Source organism: Mustela erminea, chromosome 13, assembly GCF_009829155.1.
Source record: "Mustela erminea isolate mMusErm1 chromosome 13, mMusErm1.Pri, whole genome shotgun sequence".
NCBI lineage: Eukaryota > Metazoa > Chordata > Mammalia > Carnivora > Mustelidae > Mustela > Mustela erminea.
In genome coordinates, this window is record NC_045626.1 from 73,591,872 (window position 1) to 73,610,130 (window position 18,259).

Consider the following 18,259-nt stretch of genomic DNA (forward strand, 5'->3'; position numbering starts at 1 on the left):
TTTAAGAAAGCAAATTTTTCAACCGGTTGTTAACAGAATGAGACGTGAAAATAATAATGTGAATAAGAATGGAGTTTTTCGGAGCGCCTGGCTGGCTAAGTCGGAAGCATGTGACTCTCGATTTTGGGGTCTTAGGTTCGAGTCCCATGTTGTGGGTAGAGGTTACTAAAAAAATAAAGAAGAAAAGAAAAATCTTAAAAAAAAAAAACCTCACCACCCAAAAACAGAGTTTTCAATCTCCTTACCACGGTGAGGGTCATTCGGTCTATCTCATGCTTGTCTTTGGTTTTGTGTTGTCTGAAAGGGCTGTGCCTGTGGAAATGAACAGGAAATGAACAGCTGTGCCTGTGGAAATGAATCCTCATGTTGAGGATGTGGTTATCAGGTAACTTGGTGCGTGTCCTTGGCTCATATCTGGGGATAGTACTGTATTCTGTATTCATCCAAAACTACAGAAATACAAAACCCTACACATTTACCATTTACCAAGAAAGGCTGGTGTTGGGGTATGTTAGTGCCTGAAAGGGGGGGTGGCGCTTATGTTCGTGTGAACTGTCTGATCCTCACGTCAGTGAAATCACGGTACTAAAATAGGCTTCGGCAAATATATCCCCAGTGATATTTTAAAATATCTTTAAAAAGAAAACAATCAGCCAGCCGGTACTCATGAAAATGAAGGCCATTTATATAACATTTGTCACTTTAGTGTTTGGAGAGAATAACTTCCATAAATTTTATCTTTTTCTTTCTTTCGTTTTCTTTCTTTCTTTCTTTTTTTTTTTTGAAAAATGGATATTAGTCCCTCAAATAACCCAAAGAACTGTGGTGCAACCAAAACACGACAAAGATGAACACGCCTCCCCCACTGGAAACCGGTAACCAGGCAATGCCTTCCTCTGATGATGACAGACATACGTGAACCCTGTGTCCCTGGGGCCCTCCAGTTCTAGAACTGCTTTCTCCTGTTGTACTTAGAGTCCCTAACATAGGGGTCAGCAGACCTGAGCTCAGGGTTGTGATAGGGGTGTTTACTGGCTGCGGTCCAGTCATGGAAACTAACAGTCTTGATGTCTTCATCTGTCGATGGGTGTAAGGCCCTGTACTTCATAGAAACAGCAAAGGGAACAGACACCGTGTGTGCTGGTGGCAGCCGAGACCACGGCAGTGCACAGCCATCATTCAAGAAATTAATAAAGATGAATCTTAACTTTATAAAATGAATGTCTGCTTGATAAACTAATGAAAAACAAACTATTCTTACTCTTTACCCTGTTGTTAAAACCCCAGAGAAGTTGGCTTTCAAAGGAAATCTTATCAAAAGAGACTAGTAAACATGCCAATTATGGAATCCTGGTCTTATTTATTTATCTGGAAATTAAAGAAGGGATATATGTACATGACTTTCTTACATCAAGACATGCCTATAAAATGACGAATCCTCCAATTTTATTTCTAAGCCATATATAACACCACCAGAGGCAAGATACTGTCAAATATTTTAAAGTTAACTCTATAAGGTGGGTTGGAAAACTGAGCACATAAATGAACGTGATTCAGAGAAAAGAACTCCTCCTTGCACTACTTACTGTTCCCTTTCTGACCGTCCCCCTGAATTAGTGAAGTGAGGCACTGAGTCATCTCTCAGAAGGGATTATTCCATTTCAGAGCCTTGATGATCTCAAATAGTTTAATGTTCATTTTGTACAAGAGAGGGAACTCTAATGCTTTGTTTTCCTTCTTACCGTGCAATGTAATACAGAGTAATTTCAATCTCTTGAAAGCAGTAATTTGAAAAATAAAATCTAAAACAAGGTGAATGAGTGCCAAGTGAACAAACACGCACTAATCTCTAAACCAGACTTTGGAAATATTCTGTTTACCCTAATTGTTTCTAAAAAGAAAAACGTAAAATTACTGCATTTAAAAAGCAAATCGGATGTAACAACAAATGGTATGTTATTTTTAAGATATTGTCATTTAAAAAACCATTACTTGCATCATGCTCTGATGCCAAAGACAGGGAGACATCCTCATGTTCATGGTTCAAGAGAAAAAGGATGACAGTTCATGAAATCTTACTAAAGCTTCAGTCTCCGCCGACATGGCTGCTTCCATCCCACGCAGGCCCTGAAGGCGTGCAAAGGGACTGTGAGCAGATCTCCTGGCGTGGGGGCACGTCCTGCCGGTTTGGCTCCTGCACACGGTGCCCGAGGACCCCGTCCCTGCTGTGACCCCCACACCTACGGCTGGAGGGAAAGCGTGGTACCCCGACCCTTGCAGAGAAGAACCACTGTGTTCCAACAGAAATGCTCTGTGCTAAATTTAAAAAATCTTTCATGAGACCTGAGGGAGGCTCGCGAGGAGGAGCGGAGTTAAATCGGTGGTGCCAAAAAGCACATGAGCCCGGCCACTACCGAGGCCACCGTGCACACGTGGCTCTCCTGCGACCGACCCAGTAGGAAACACTCGGACGTGCTCTTCAGCGACCGGCTCTGGGCCAGCGCGCGGAGAAAGTGCGCGCTCTCAGGTTTGAAGTCTCGAGGCACATCTGTTTCCGAGGCAGGCTTGATGATTCCTTGTGAACAAAACCAAAGATTCTGTTTCTATTTTGGAAACTGTTACAGAAACCCTACGAGAGCAATAATCTCCGCTCGGAGGGAAGCACGTGGTGCCCACAGAGCCTGGGAGGCTGCAGCTGCTCCCCAAGGCAGCCGCTTGAAAGAGGAGACCGTTCGGGGCCGGCTGACAGCTTGTGGGGGGTGCTGGCCTCTCCGCACCGCGAACACGGCACTCGGGCTCGTCGCGGGGCACCGCGGGAACAGAATCCCATGTGCAGCGGTCAGATGTGGCTTCCGACTCACGTAACGAATGGGTGCAACTGCAGACCTTCCCCAAACAAGCTGGGGAAATCGTCTGAGACGGGAGAAGGGATGGGAAAACACGCACGAGGGTGCGCTCTGGTGCCGCAGATCAGGGTCATGGCGAAACAAGGGGCTCAAGGGCAACATGCTTGAAGAGTGATTCAAAACTCTTAGGTCAAAATTTAGTTTTAGAGTACCAAAAAGATGACATCTTACATCAGATATGAGTTTTGAATCTAAGCCAATAGCTGCCCAAGTATTTATAAACATTCCCCCTTTTCCCCGCTACAGGAACAAACTCAGTAACCTGGGGCAGAGCTCAGCTGTCCCCAGACCACCAGACAGGCTCTCTCCCCACGTCTGACACCTTCGGGGACTGACATCAGAAGTGATGCAGTTAGGCTCAAAGCTACTGCCACCTCAATTCTTTTCCACGACAGATACCTGAAATCTAGATCGAGGGTCAGGACAGCAATCCCACACACTGGCAACATGAACATCTTCAATACCCCGTCCACCCCTGTGAGTCCAGGGATGTGGAACGCAGTCTCAAGACTGGACACCTTGCCCACATCCAGATTCCGTCCTTCATGCCTCTGTGCAAAGCAGTGTGAGGGAGGCGGACGAGGGCTTCAGCCGAGGCAGCGGGACACAATGGCCCGTGGAAGAAGCATTCGACCGTGGTCATCTGCCGGTGACCCCTGTTCGAGCGCACCGCTCCACTGCGGGAAGGAAGGAAGACACACGCCTGGAGCAGACTCTGTCCTCCTCTGCACTACTGGCCTTCTGGGCAGGGCAATGCTGTGCTGGAGGCAGCAGGGCCCATCCTGTGTGTCGTAAGATGTTTCACAGCAACCCTCACCTTCACCCGCCAGATGTCAGAAGTAGCCCTTTCCAAAGCTGTGACAAGCAAAAATGTCTCCAGGTGTTGCCAAGGAGCACCCCTCAGCTTCCATATCTGAGCACCCATTGGAAAAGCACAGCCACCACCACCCACCGATCCACGTAGCAACATCATTAGGCCACTTGCTTCCTTCCTGGTCCCAGGTGACAGGTCCTGGCCTTTTGCCTGTGGATCCCCACCCCTGTCTCCCATCTCCCTCCTCCAGGGCTACAGGCATGATGCTGGGAGCACCTTCTTCTGACAAACAGCCAGCCATGTCTCTCCTCTGCTTAAAAGCCTCCAGTCTCTGGGGCCTCGAGAACAAAGCCCCTGCTCCCCCCACCCCAAGGCATAGGCTCTCCCTTCTTGAAAGGCTCTCCCTGTCGCCTCGACCTCCTCTCCCAGCATGACCTCCCTGCCCAGGTCACCACTGAGGAAAGACAAACTGCCCCATATTGTCTGCTCCCCACAGGAAAACATGTTTACTTTGCACCAGTCTTGGAATTGCCAACCCTTTCCAGGCCCCCTTCAAAGAGCATCATCTGCGTGGAGTCAGCTCTGCTCTCCAAGGTCAGCCCTGGGACTCATTTCTGTACCCCCGGGACACTGCAGTCTGCCCTGCTCCTGTGTGTGGACATCTTTACTCTCCCGCGAGCTCCTTATGGACCGGACGTGGCTTCCTTCCCCTGCTTCCCTTCCTCTCCCCAGCACATGAAGCACAGTCTCCTGCATATTCTAGCTACTCAGTAAATGCTTACCAGGTCGACTCTAAATCACTTAAATCAAAAAACATTCTCCCTGCCCTTTGGTTTCTGTGCTCTACCCTTTCCTGTGAAAGGTTTCTGAACAAGCAAGGCAGAGAATGGCAGAAGATCACACATCTTAGTGGGAAAGGTTCCTCTAGTCCTGTTTCTATTACACACTGGAAGGTTTCTTTGTATGCCAGTCTCAACAGATGGTCGCCAGACAGTGAGAGGGACCTCACTGCCTGTGAGGCACAACGTAGAACAAAGCTCCTTCAAAGGCCTGAGTGGCTACTGTTGTGTTGAACTGACATCTTCCCCTCCTTAAAGCGCCTGCTCTTGGGAATGGTGCAGCATGAATATAACCCTTTGGGAAGACGGGTCCTCAGCCAGCTGGAGCCAACCATTAGGGCTCCCCTAAGCCATGTACCACCCAGTTCTTCCAACCTTTCCATATGAGCCACAGTTTCTAGATCTTTCACCATTTTCCTCTCAACCCATCTTCAGGAACACCTTCTGGATGTCTTCCTGTCGGCCAACACCCCTCTTGACAGGAGCTGCAGCAAGCACAGTGACTCCACTGAGCCCGATCGAGGACCCATGAGGAGTGACTCCCTCCTGATTCAGTACTGGGAAGCTGACCTGTGGCCAGATACAGCTGGGTGCACCTTACTAGCCACCGATCACACTGCTGGCATATTGTTAATAACTACATCTTCAGATCTTTCAAAAAACGGTGTCATGCCCAATCATCCCTGAGTGACATGGTGGGCATTATTATAAACAGACTAGAATCAAACAAAACAAAGACATGAACCAAGCCCTAACTACCTGGCTTGGCAGGTTTCCCAGGGACATTTTACTACTGACTTTCCAATCTTGACTGGATGTAGCTGATGTTTTCGCTGCTGCATGGAATTTTCTTGTCTCAAAATTCTGGAAGTATGGATTTTGCTCCTCTGGCCCCATCTCCTGGGGGGCCAAACAGAGACCCAAAGCATGTCTTTGAGCACTCACCTCTCACAGAGAGCCTCCACCGGGTGGAAGGATGGCTCGTGTGGGAAGTGGTTTTCTCTGGCCTGTCTTGCAGAAACTCTCTCTAATTAGGTCAGCAAGTCTGATGATGGAAATTAGGGCCATCCAGGCTCCACGAATACAGTAACTCAATTAAGGACCAACAGGACCTGACTCTCTGGGCAGTAACACGATTTTGGTTCCCCAGTGAAAACAGTGAGCAGAGAACAACTAGATTACCGGGGTCCTGGGGAAGCGGCCAGAGTGCTGGGAACCTAATTTGAGGGGAAACATGGAATCCAGCCCCTTTGCTGAATGTGCTGATTATGGTAAGAAGATGTGGCAGTGCTCAACGAGCCTTCCCAGTGGAAATGCCAAAAGCTCAGCAAACAGCCAGACCCGTGTTCACAACAGAAATAGGAGAAGGAGGGTCTTGGCCAGGAAATGTTAACATCAAGTGCGTTTTGTATCCTTGTGGACAAGGATGACCAAAAACACGTCTTCAAAACTTAAGATTTCCATTCCGGTTGGCTGAAAATTCTTAAAAATTAATGGGAAAATGTGCACATGATCATTGTTCTCAACACGAGGACATGCTTTGGACAGTGCTTTTATTCCCTAATCCTTTCGTTCTGTTTCACCGTCTTTGGTGGTGATTAAATTAATTAAAAACATGAAATTATGCAGTTTCGTTTTTGTGTTTTACGAAAGGTGAATTAACTTCAGCAGGGTTCAGAATACCTGCACACTTCTAAAATCCATTCACTTTGGGTCTCAGTCCTTTCTCAAGTCCTTCCCTCAAAACACTTACCATTGGCAAGATATTCATGAGTAACTGACTCCTAATGAGAAAGATTCTCCTACTTTCTTCAATGATCTACATTTTAAAATAACTCTTATGCCCCAAGTAGTGGGGACCTATCCTAAATCACTATCCAAAATATCCTAAATCAATGGGCCCACTTCAAAGCAGTCTTCCTTTAGGTTTAAATGTGCTGACATTCCTACAAGGTATGGAACAAAAATATGAAACTGTGAGCTTTTGCCTAAAAGTTAATGGGAGCAAAGCTCTCGGTTTGAGAAGGCAGGAAGAGCCCTGGTCATCGTCTAGGTTAGCATGTGTGATTTCAAATGATATTAGAGTCTAACACTGTCTAACCAGTCTGGGTTCTGATCCGAGGACAAGCCGCGGTGGCAGTAACAGAAGGATGCGTTTCACTCACCCTCGCAGGAGCTTGAAAAGCATGCAGCCCAGGGAGAACCAGTCGGCACTGCTGTCATACGCTGTCCCCTTCTGCAGGACCTCGGGAGCCATGTACCCATGGGTGCCCCTAGGGAGAAGAAAGGGCACACGCAGTTACCAGAGCACGCCCACCTTACAGAATAGTAATAGCTCAGCCAAGAGGCTCAGATGTCATTTGTTGAACAGCAGCAACTGTAAACAAAGGGGAGGGGACAATGGGGATTCCACACAACATGATTCATGGAACAAAACAGCCTTTCCTGTCTTAATTCCTATTAGTATAGGAATGAATATAAATAAGTTACAGTATGAGATAAATATGAAAACATGCAAGCTCTGGTCCCGGAGGGAAAATCTGAACCATGTTAGTCTTCCTGCACTACAGCTATGAAGGGGTCTCCTGCTGGTTCCAGAGCTCTTGTGAGGCCATCCAAGGGGTGGGAGTGAGGTTGGGGGAGGCGAAGATAAGTAGGCGCCTAGAGGTGGTGCCCCGGACCTGAAGGGATACCCCTCCGGTGTGAACACCACCTCCATGCTAAGGTCCTGAGCTGGCACATGCTGAGGGTGGGGGCTACTTACTAACACAGCGAGTGACAGACCCCAAGGGGGTGGGGAAGAAGTGGGGGGCACACGCCAACAGGTACAAAAGATGGAGAAATCCCATGCCCAGTTTTGAGGGCTGCGGACTGATCAAAGGGGCCCACTAAGCAAATGAGAGGTTTTCAGGAAGTTGAGAAGATTTGGGAGGACCACCATTTCTTTTTTTAAGATTTCTTATTTATTTATTTGACAGACAGATCACAAGTAGGCAGAGAGGCAGGCAGAGAGAGAGGAGGAAGCAGGCTCCCTGCCGAGCATAAAGCCCGATGCGGGACTTGATCCCAGGACCATGAGATCATGACCTGAGCCGAAGGCAGAGGCTTTAACCCACTGAGCCACCCAGGTGCCTGGGAGGACCACCATTTTATCTTGATTTGCACTATTCTGCAACTCTGAATCCTTCCTGTTACTCTATTCGCCGCCCCTCCTTTAGGATCTGAGCGTGCGCTGTTCCATCTGAAAGAGCAAGAGGCAGCTCATGGGGGGCTTTCAAAGACGCAGCCCGGAAGGATTCCTGCGAAAGCTAAGCCCTCCCACCTGTCCGCCCTCACTGATCTTCCTGGACAGGATGGGTGCTAAGAAACCCCTCTATCATGCAGGGTTTACATGCAGATTCCACATACATAAGGGGATTAGAAGGGTGCTGGCACGAAAGAACAACTTGATCCACATCAGTGGTGTGAATCTCTAGTCTTCCTTTATTAGAATCACGGTTAAGTTATGCTCACTGAAAATCTGCTCAGAAAGTGATCCTGGATCACTCATAATCATTCCCGATCCAGGATCAGCACTGGGCCCAGTGCTCTCAGTCTAAAGAATTCTCACTTTGAAGACGGCTCTGCAGCAGCAAAAACGGGCGCTGGTCCATCACGGCAGGCCCAGCACCTGGATGAGCTCCACCGTCCGGACTCCAGAGTCAGACTGCATCAGGCCGGCCAGTCACGCTGAGAGGGCACGGGAGGTTTCTGGGAGGGGCATCTGAACCACTCTCAGGGAAGGGCTCACTTCAGTGCTAGCCAGAAAGACCTTGGTGGTGACCTGCGAGCCTAGGATTCCCAGGACCAAAACCCACTTCTGGGATGGGAAAAGAGTGTGAGAACCAACATGGGGCGAAGCTGACACCAGATGTAACCGGAGCCCAGTACCGGACCTCCAGCCGTGTGGCTTTCTGATTCTACCTGTACAGCAGCGACTGCTGCTTCCCGACTTTTCTCCCTGAAGATTCAAACTACTCTGAATCCCAAAAGAATGCCTGGAGGCTCTGAGACACTGTGGCATGAGACACAGCTTCGTGTTCTTGGAGAAAACAAGCTGGAACTCCAATCTGGCACTGGTAATAAATTCAATCCTAAAAGTCTTTCTTTGCTTTCTGAGTACCTGAAAGTTACCTTCCAGGGTACAGTAATTCGTGAGCCCCTGAACGGGCCCACTCAGTCGAAGCCCAAATCAGGAACCTCAACCACTCAGCTACTTAAAGGTGGACCAGCACGGTGAAGTCCGAGATCACAGCTACAGCTTTGGAAAGACTTGAGAAACCATGTCCATGGTGAAATTCTGGCCAACAGCACTCATCGGGTCTGGAGTTGACCATTTCCTAGCCTCAGGGAGTTCACCCGTGTGGGGTAAGGAGTCCACGCTCTGGAGTCAGACAACTGGACTTCAATTCCAGCCCCACGTGTGCCAGCTCTGGGACCCTATTCAAGCGCCTCCATTTCTCCGGACTTCAGTTTCCATGCCACAAAGTAGATTACTCCACCAGTAACCTCTACCGTTTCTGTGATGATGTGAGCATATTCGAAGCAGCCAGCCCTGCGTGCCAGGAACAGTGGATGTTCAGCCGGTGGCACGGTGAGCGCTGTGGCTGCTGGCCCCGCCACCATCCACATACCAGTCACTGCCTACACGGCCAGCTTTAGGGGTCCCTGAGGCGCTGCCCACACCAGCCAAAGGTGCCTAAAAGTTTGTCACAGTCATCAGTGGACTTGACCTTCACAACACTCAGATGAAATAAACGCCACCGTCATCTCCTTTTTAGAGATGGAGAAAAAAGGAGGCACAACTTGGAAGCGGATTCAATCCCAGACCTGCTGCCTCGAAAGCCTTTGTTCTTGGCCAGGAGATGATGCACTTGTAGAACAGTGGCCTTCCTGTCATCATGCAAGCATGGAAACCAATCCTCCCCGATCCTACCTCTTTCCACAGCTGCTGGTGGAATCCGAGAACAGCCCACCTCTCAGAGCTGGCAGGGGAATTACACTAAGTGGGTGCTGCTCTATAAGGAAATAAATAACCCCTTCACTGAAAATTCATTCCTTTGCAAGATTAACTCTTCTGCGCTCTCAGATGCATATGGTAGCTACACTAAACTGAAGAAATTAGCATACCAAACAGCCACCGCATTAAAAATTCAAACCACCCTCTTAAAAAATGCTTGATGAATTTGCTGAGAGAAGCTCATGCAACCAAGGGTTCTGGCCTAATAATTGTAAAGTGCTGGCAAAATGCCAATGCCATTATCACCAGACCCCAAATTCTGTAGGAAGGGAGAAACCTGTTTACAGAATCCCTGTTATTCACCATGCACCTTCACTCAGGGCTTTGAAAGGGGACCCTGACTTCAAGTAGCTCCTTGCAGGTAGAGCAGTGCTGAACCACTTGACCTCCACAGCCAAGAAGGAGGGGCCTAGGGTTGATTTTCTGCATGGATGCGTGAGGTGAGACCCCCTGGGAGTTTCTTCAAGCCCATTCGAAACGGAGATGAGTGTTAGCTCAAGATGGACAATAAAATGTACTTTTAAAGGATTTCAGTGCTGAGAGTGATACATTTACCAAGCCCCCAAAAAAGAATAAAGAAACACTCATCTGCTTTTCCACAAAATGCACACACGTCTATACTTTCCACCCAGATAAACTGAGACCAAAGGAACAGAAATGAAAACCAGTGTGCATTCCCTCCTGCTTCTGCAGAGGCCTGGGACAGGGGCTGTCCATCCCCGGAGGAGGGTGTGCAGAGGGATCAGGTGCTAGCCGAGGGCTGGGGGACAGGGGGGTCCCTTTGCATGGTCTGTTGGAAGACTGATGTACTTAATGCTCAAGTCTAACATGGCCTGCAAACAGATGATTTGTGCTATTAATTTAAAAAAACAAAACAAAAAAGGGTTCCTAATTTCCCTTTGGAGGAAAAAAAAAAAAGCCATTTTGAAAACGAAGGAGAAAGTAGATGGAGAGAGATGCTTGAGCCCTGGGCCTCAGATGCCCCTGCACCTTCCCAGGCACATGGGCTTCCCTTTAACCTTAGGACAACTGTGGGGACTTAGCATTGCCTCTGCTTTGTAGAGGAGAAGGTAGAGGGTCAAGCAGGTAAATGGACTGACTAGGGTCACATGGCCAGCACTGGCTCGGGTCTGCTGCGGAGGCCCCTCTCTCCCCCCACAGGCACCCCAGCCCCCTCGATCACGCCGTGGGTCCATCCACGCTCCCTGAAGACAAAGGAGGCACAGCCCACTGATCTGCGCTCCCATAACCAGAGATACGGCACCTGCCCCTGGCCCAGCGTGATCACATATGGACAACCACTTCCAGCAAGAAAAAGCTGCGGGAGGAAGTGAGTCGACTGAGGGCTGGGCCCATCAAGGCATCACTGCAGAGAAACAACAGTCAACACTGAACAGAGCTGATGCGCTACTCACACACTCGCATGGGGCTTCTTTTTGGAAAAGTCACAGGCGAGACCGAGATCAGATATCCTGACATGTCCGTGTTCATCCAAGAGAATATTTGCAGGCTGAAGAGAAAGACAAGATGATCTTCAGGAGGTCCCAAACTGTCATCAGCTTTGAGAATTTCTACAACCATAGGCATGTGGTATCTTATCGTTATACCTAAACAGGAACACTGCACTACCACCTCTAAGCTGGGCATGATACTGAAAGTCATACTATCTGTGTTTAATTCCCACAGGAAAGTGGCGATGACAGACACAAAGGAGACTACTCCTGAGATAACGAGACACAAGGCCAGGAGCTTGGCACTTGCAGGGGTGATGGGCATAGTTCATCAGAGTTAAAAAGTACCTCTTTCCCCTGCTGGGAACAGTGGCCCAGCCGGAGCCACGGGCCTCTCCACAAAGGGAGTGAGCCCACCAGCTTCTCGGCTTCTGTGAATCACAAAGCCCTGTGGGAATGAGCCCACGAGGCACAGAACAAAAAGGAATCTCACTAGAATGTACAGCACGGACCTAAGAAATCAACACGTTCCAGAGCACCGCACCAACACCGAGGAGAGGCATTTCTGCTTCTGAGGACAGACTCAGAACCCAGGACCTCACTGGATGACCCAGGATGACTCTGACCACAACTCTGATGAAATGCATCTACTGGCATTAGATTTAGCCGGCATAATAGGGAAAACAAAGCTTCTCTCCCTCATATATACTGAATTACAGTCATCTTAATATTTTTCCGCTGGAGATCAACTATTGTTTTGCTTGAAATAAAAATAAATGGCACGCTATTATAAAGCCGAAGCATGAATAATCATGAGTGAGTAGAATTCAGTTTGAATAGAAATTAAATAATACCACTGCCTACTAAATAGCTTCGAAAACAAAACAAAACAAAACAAAAAAAATACAGCACAAAGATGATTAGAGACCAGTTACAGATCTAAATTAAAATGTATTACAATAGTGCTTCATGGGCCTTCAGCATGTAGTTTATTCCTCTGCAAAACTCATAGGAGGAAGCGAAATTGTCATGCGCCAATCAGTGTCTAATTATTTCTAATTTAACAAAAATACATTTGTTTCTCCTTCATGCTCAGAGGAAAGCTAAGGGGAAAATTTTATATAACCTTGCAGAAAGCTTTAAATTTTACAGAGTGTTTTGTGACAAAGTAAGAGGCTCAAAAATAAAATATAATATTTTAGGCTCTTGGGAAGGCAACCTTACAAAGCGAAGACAGCTAATCAAAACAGAGCAGCTCCTGAGAGAAAGGAGCGTAATCTACACATCTTCGTCAGCTACACTGGATTCAATCGAGAAGGAATCTGAAAGAGAAGGCAAACACCTCCCCCCGAGTGTTGTTACCCGGTCGAGAAACTGTCTCTCCTGTCATTTTCCTCCTCATTATTATGTGCACATTTCTGTATTTACAGGATTAGTTCTACGATTTGTCAAAGTCCCTTTTATCTCTGCTCCTGTCTTCTCACGATGACTGTCACCACGGAGGTACTGAGTAAACTCCTAGCTCCCTTATGAATGCAGAACCCGTGACTGAGCGCCATGGTCTGGAAGGGGGAAACTTGGAATAGACTCACTGCATTTTTTTCCAAGTCCAGAGAGAATAAGAATGGAGAAGCCTAGACACAGCCTTCTGGGGCTCCACAGTTCAGGGACCTAAAAATCTGTTAGCGATTTTGAAGATGGTCCTAAAACAATGTGAAACCCTCAGAATGGCCGTTAGGGGAAGTTCTGCCTCCAACAAGCTAGTGCTCTGGCCACTCTGCATCTTGGTACACCCATGTATAAATCCCGGAAGATGCATGTTCTCTGCTTTTCATCACCATCTATCACCAGTTCTAACACAGAGCCATGGCCAAACCAGTTGCTTAGTGAATATTAAGTGCATGACAATTAATTGTCACACCAGCAATGCCAAGAAACTCCAACCTTGCTTGCCATTAATTCATTACAATTTTTGAGTTAGTGTATGTGCTGCCCCAGGCAGGGGAGCAAGCACTGAGCTAATAGCAGCTACTAGGAAGGAAAGGAGTCCCTGCCACAGAGTTTAGAGTCTGGACAGATGGACATCACACAGATGTGACCTCACCAGGGCTGAGGGGAGGGAAATGGCAGGTCCCATGAGAGATAAGAGATCGTCCGGAGACCCAGGGCCACAATACCTACTGTGCAGGTCTGGGAAACAGAGTGCTTTACCTTCAGATCTCTGTAAACCACAAACCGACTGTGCATGTGCTCCAGCCCCAGGATGATTTCCGTGGCATAAAACCTCATCTCCTTCTCTGAAAACACCCCATGTTGTGAAAGGTGGTAGTGCAAATCGCCTCCTGGAACCGGAGATGCAGAGGTTAATACAAACTGGGTCAATTCCCAGGAAACAAAAATTGTTGCCATCCTAAATAGTTAGGACGTGGTTGAAAAAAAAGGCAAATTTTGCTTCTGCTTTGTCTGTATATCTGTCTTGGACTTCTGTAGTTTGACAAAACACTTTAAGAAGTATAGAGGCATCTCAAACATTAGAAGACTTTCATCAGGGATGGCCAGGACAATATACAACACAGCCATCCCTGTCAGACTGGGAGCCCAGCTCCCAGATGCACCTGCACAGGGTGGGTGGCTAGAGGGCAGCTAGCTTTTCTGCTTTGAGTATTTACATCCTAATAACTGAACCAACCAGGTAATGATCCAGCGGATGGCTTAGCAACGGGCTCCGTGGACAGTAAAGAAGGCAGCACACAGAGCAACAAAATGATCATATTGATAGATATTTGGGAAATAGACACAGTAAAATCTTAACTGTTGAAACTGGGAGGTGGGTATTGAGGTGTGCCCAGTAAAATTCTTTCCATTTTTGCCCTATGTTTGCAATTCTTCATAATTAAATGTTGAAAAAAGGCAATCATCCTATGGGCTCAAGTTACAGAGACAAACAATGCCATCAACAGGGTAAAGGAATGTTCTTATAAACTGTAAAGGAACAGCCTCTACGGACCCAGAGGAGTTAATGCGTGGCCAACTTTAGGGCCCCTGCTTTGGCTTACATAGCTCCCCTTTCATGCACAAGTGCTCCCATATAACTACTGGCAGATCAAGATATCAAAGATTTCCGGCGTCCCAGAGGCTGCCTGGTGCCCTTCCCTATCAATGCCTCAGCAACCGCCCTGGTTAGGCCAAGAGGTCTCCTTTCTGACTTCTCACAATCCATTAGTTTTGTCTGTGCTCAGTGTCATGTACGTGTAATCACACAGGAGACATGCTGTGGTATCTGGCTTCTTTGCCATTATTATGTCTGGAAAATTCCTCCATGTCGTTGAATAGATCTGGTTTTAAATCAAACCCTCAGAACATAACAGAACTTCAAATGAACATCCAAAAACAAAAAAGTAATTCATCTGCTGTACTATACACATTCTATTTCAAACTCTTGTTACTAAAAACACTTTGAATATACACCGTGTCACTCTCTAATACGAGAAAACTATTTTTCTAGCTAGAACTTTCTCTGCATTTGCAGGGTCTTCATTCATAGCTTAAAAGATCAATGGCTGGCTGGTCTCGGCTCAGGGTACAGAAGATGCGGCCTGAAGTCATGCTGGCCCACAGCCAGTCCTTCAAAGTTGGTTTCCAAATACACTTCTATCTTTGGCTCATGCTGTTATGAGGCATTTCATTCCTAAAAGTTGAGGGTCAGGAAACAAGCTAATTAAAGATCTAGGCCAGCTGCATTCCAGAAAATGAAGCATCACTGTGTGTATTTCATGAAAATCTTTTCCAGAAGATGCAACTTCCTGGTGAGAGACTAGGAGGGCCAGAGGGCAATGGCAGTCAACATTTTAAAATGAATTCTGAGGGAAACCTGAGGAGTAGTAAGGTTTCCTTAAACTTCGGGGGAACTCCATGACCTGAAAGACCCAAGCCGCCAGGGAGCTCAGGTCAGCGTGCGCTGAGGTGTACGTCCTGGCGAAGTCTTTCCCTGTGTTCGGACTTCCTGAGTATCACTCACCGTTCATCAGATCCAAGATGAAGCAGAGCTTATCTGGAGTGTGGAAGGCATAGGTCATACAGACAATGAATGGACAGTCCTAGAGAAAAAAAGCAAGAGTTTGTAAGAAAAACAAAAGCTGCCCCGGGAAGCGCATGCTATCTGCTATCAAACACCATCCATAGTTTTCCCTATCCGCACTGCTGCCCTGTACGTTGAGCACAGACCCCTCTGTGGTAACCTTAATGGTCCCAGCAAAACAGATCTGATAATGGGACAAAATGCATAGAGACAGAGCACTAAGTGGAAAAGATGAATTCAAAGGTCTCATCTCTCAGATTCACTCATGACCCTTTTATCTGCGTCTTCTTCAAAGGACCCAGATTCTATAGAAAAATATTGCTGTCTTGCTGGTCTTTTTGTTGGTCTACAGCTTTGTTCTCGCTAGTCAAATACCCATGTCAATCTCGGATTCTGACGTTGGAAGAACGTTCCTCCCAGTGGGAGGAAATTATCCACTTTATTGTCTTGAAACACTGAGCGAGCATAGAAGGGAATTCAACTGGCTTTTCAAAGAGGAAAAATATACCAGGGTCAGGGACTGAATAGCTCAATTGTAAAGATGTCAGTTTTCCCACAAGTAATCTAGAGGTTCTCTGCAATTCTAATTAAAATGAAAATCAACGAGCTGATTCCAAAATGTATGTAAAAATATACACAGCTAGAGAAGGAGAGGCATTCTAGAAGAAAACCAAAGCTGGAAAAGTTACGTCACCAGGTATCAAGATTTATTATAAAGCAACAGTAAATCAGACAGTGTGGTAGTAACCAAGGACAGACAAACCGACCCACAGAACAAAACAGAGCATCCTGAAATAGAGTCAAGCATAAACGGTCAATCCATTTGTGATAAAATGACACAACAAGGTGGGGGGAAAGGGTGGTCTTTCCAATCACCGGCACTGGAGCAACTGAGCATTTGTACAAGAGGAAGCGAACTGCCACCCCTACCTCCCACCACATATTAAAATCAACTCCAGGTAGACGAAGATCTAAACAGAAAACAATGAAGCTTCTAGAGGAAAACAAAGTAGAGTATCTTCATGACCTTAGGGTAAATAAAGATTTCTCAGGCCACAAAAAAGCACTAACAGTAAAAATGTTGCTACACTGGACTTCAATGAAATTAAGAACTTCTGTTCCTCAGAGCATACTTTTAAGAGAGTAAAAAGGCAAGTCACAGGGTAGGAGAAGGTATCTGCAATCCATGAACAAGAAAGGACTGATATTTAGAATATATGAAGAACCCTGGTACACTAATAAAGAAAAAGGCAAACAACCCAACAGAACAATGGCAAAAAAAAAAAAAGGCAGCAGTGAATAATAGTAACAATAGTAATTAATTAATTTTTTTTAAAATGGGAACTTGCCATAAGACAGTATCCAATAGCTTCCAAGCCTCTGAACAGATGCTGGACCATAGTGGTCCCAAAGGAAATGTGTTACTGCAATATGTTATCACTAAAACCCACGAGAATGGCTAAAATTAAAAAGACTGACAATACCAAGTGGTTGGAAAGATAGGGCGGGAATGGAATTCCCGTGCATGGCTTCTGGGAGCTCACAGTGGTACAGATGCTCTTGCAAACCAGTCCTAGCTGCCAAAGCTGAGCACCGTTGGCAAACCCCATGAGCCAGCATTTCCAGTCCTGGGTTTACTGCTCCCAGCAACCTGGACTGCTGTGCACCAAGGAGAACGGCCTGCGAATCCTCCTCGCAGCACTATTTGCAACAGCCTGACCTGGGAAGTGATCCGGCTATCCATCGATGTTAGGATGGATGCATGCATCATGGTCTGTTTGTGCAGGGGAATACTGGACAGCCACGGCTGGCATGCGTTTTTGCAAGGGGCTGTTTTCCCTTTCTACAGGGTTCATGCAGGCTCGGTCCCGTATTCTTTGTTTATTTTCTATAAAATCCCTTAAGAATGTAAGAACCATTCCTGGTTCTTACATGGGCTGTACAGAAACAGAGGCTGCAAGGCAGATGTGGCCCATGGGCCCTGCACAGCTTGCCGGCCTCTGCTATGTAGCGGCGGGACGCTCTGCTGCTGCATGCAATGACTCAGAAGGATCTCACACGCGACATCGGGAGACAGAAGCCAGGCACAGAACGTTCAGACAAAGCCCAGACATGGGCAGAGTGAAATTACAGTGTTAGAAATTCAGACAGTGGTTAGCCTGGGTGAGGGGTAGGTGACCGGAAGGGGCATGAGGCTTCTGGAACATGGGTCACTTTCTGTCCCTTGACCAGAGTGCTGGACAGGGAGCGTGTTCCCTTGTGAAACTTCATCAGTGCTAAGCCGGATCTATGACTAGGTTTGTTCAGGCTCTTCATATACAGTGTACACTGGGCACTCACCTAATTCAAATAAAAACTGCCCCCCCCCCAAAATCTATATCCACTTTCTTAACAGAAACAAAAAATTATTAAATTCCACAGAAAACATTCAAGTTTCAACAGAATACTCTGCATACTAAATTTGCATTGTCCAAACCTCTGTTTTAAGGGTAGACCAGTAAAACTGAGTTAATACCTTCCTATACCAGAGATTCGTGAACTTGAATTCAATTTTCATGTATCTTCCGGAGGACATCACTCCAGAACAAGTGACGAATGCCATTTTGTGATCACCTAGTTTGCCTCAAAGCACTGTTTGATGTGGTGTTAGTGACTACTGATTTCAAACCTGATTTTGCTTTAAATAGGCAAAATAAAAGCGCTTTCCTTTTTCTGTTAAAAGCCATGTGGGCTAAAAAAAAAAAAAAAAGCCACACGGCCCTCCTTGGCAGGTTGGGGGTTGCCATCCCTCTCGGAACCACAGGTGGTTCTCGAGAACCACCTTTCTCAGAGCCTGCTGAAGACGGCTCACTCTGCTCCTTCCTTAATGGGCTTCCCCACACACTCCAGTTCCTGAGCTGATGCACTTCAGATGTTGCGTGGAGAGGCTGGTAGACCCAGAGCTTCAGACGGCTAGAGTCCTTCCCAGCTAGGGACAGCAACTGCACGCTCCACCATGGACACAAGTGGACCCTGCCCAGGGGTATTCCTGAACAGGATGGGACAGGATCTTCTAACGGGAGCTCTGACGAAGTAGCGAAAGGTTCACTTAAGATCTTATGTTATGAAGATG

The 18,259-nt window shown here is 47.0% G+C and overlaps 1 protein-coding gene across 4 annotated transcripts in view; it reads right to left on the bottom strand.

Annotated features, from left to right (window-relative positions):
- Positions 1-18,259, bottom strand: part of GRK3 (G protein-coupled receptor kinase 3) — a 120,050-nt gene that overhangs the window by 18,166 nt on the left and 83,625 nt on the right. For all 4 annotated transcript variants that reach the window (XM_032311533.1, XM_032311534.1, XM_032311532.1 and 1 more), the window contains 5 exons: positions 15,088-15,166; positions 13,281-13,411; positions 11,034-11,128; positions 6,725-6,832; positions 246-312 (listed from right to left, as the gene is read on the bottom strand). In XM_032311533.1, coding sequence (XP_032167424.1) covers positions 246-312; positions 6,725-6,832; positions 11,034-11,128; positions 13,281-13,411; positions 15,088-15,166 — 480 coding nt within the window. The remainder of the gene's footprint in view (positions 1-245; positions 313-6,724; positions 6,833-11,033; positions 11,129-13,280; positions 13,412-15,087; positions 15,167-18,259) is intronic.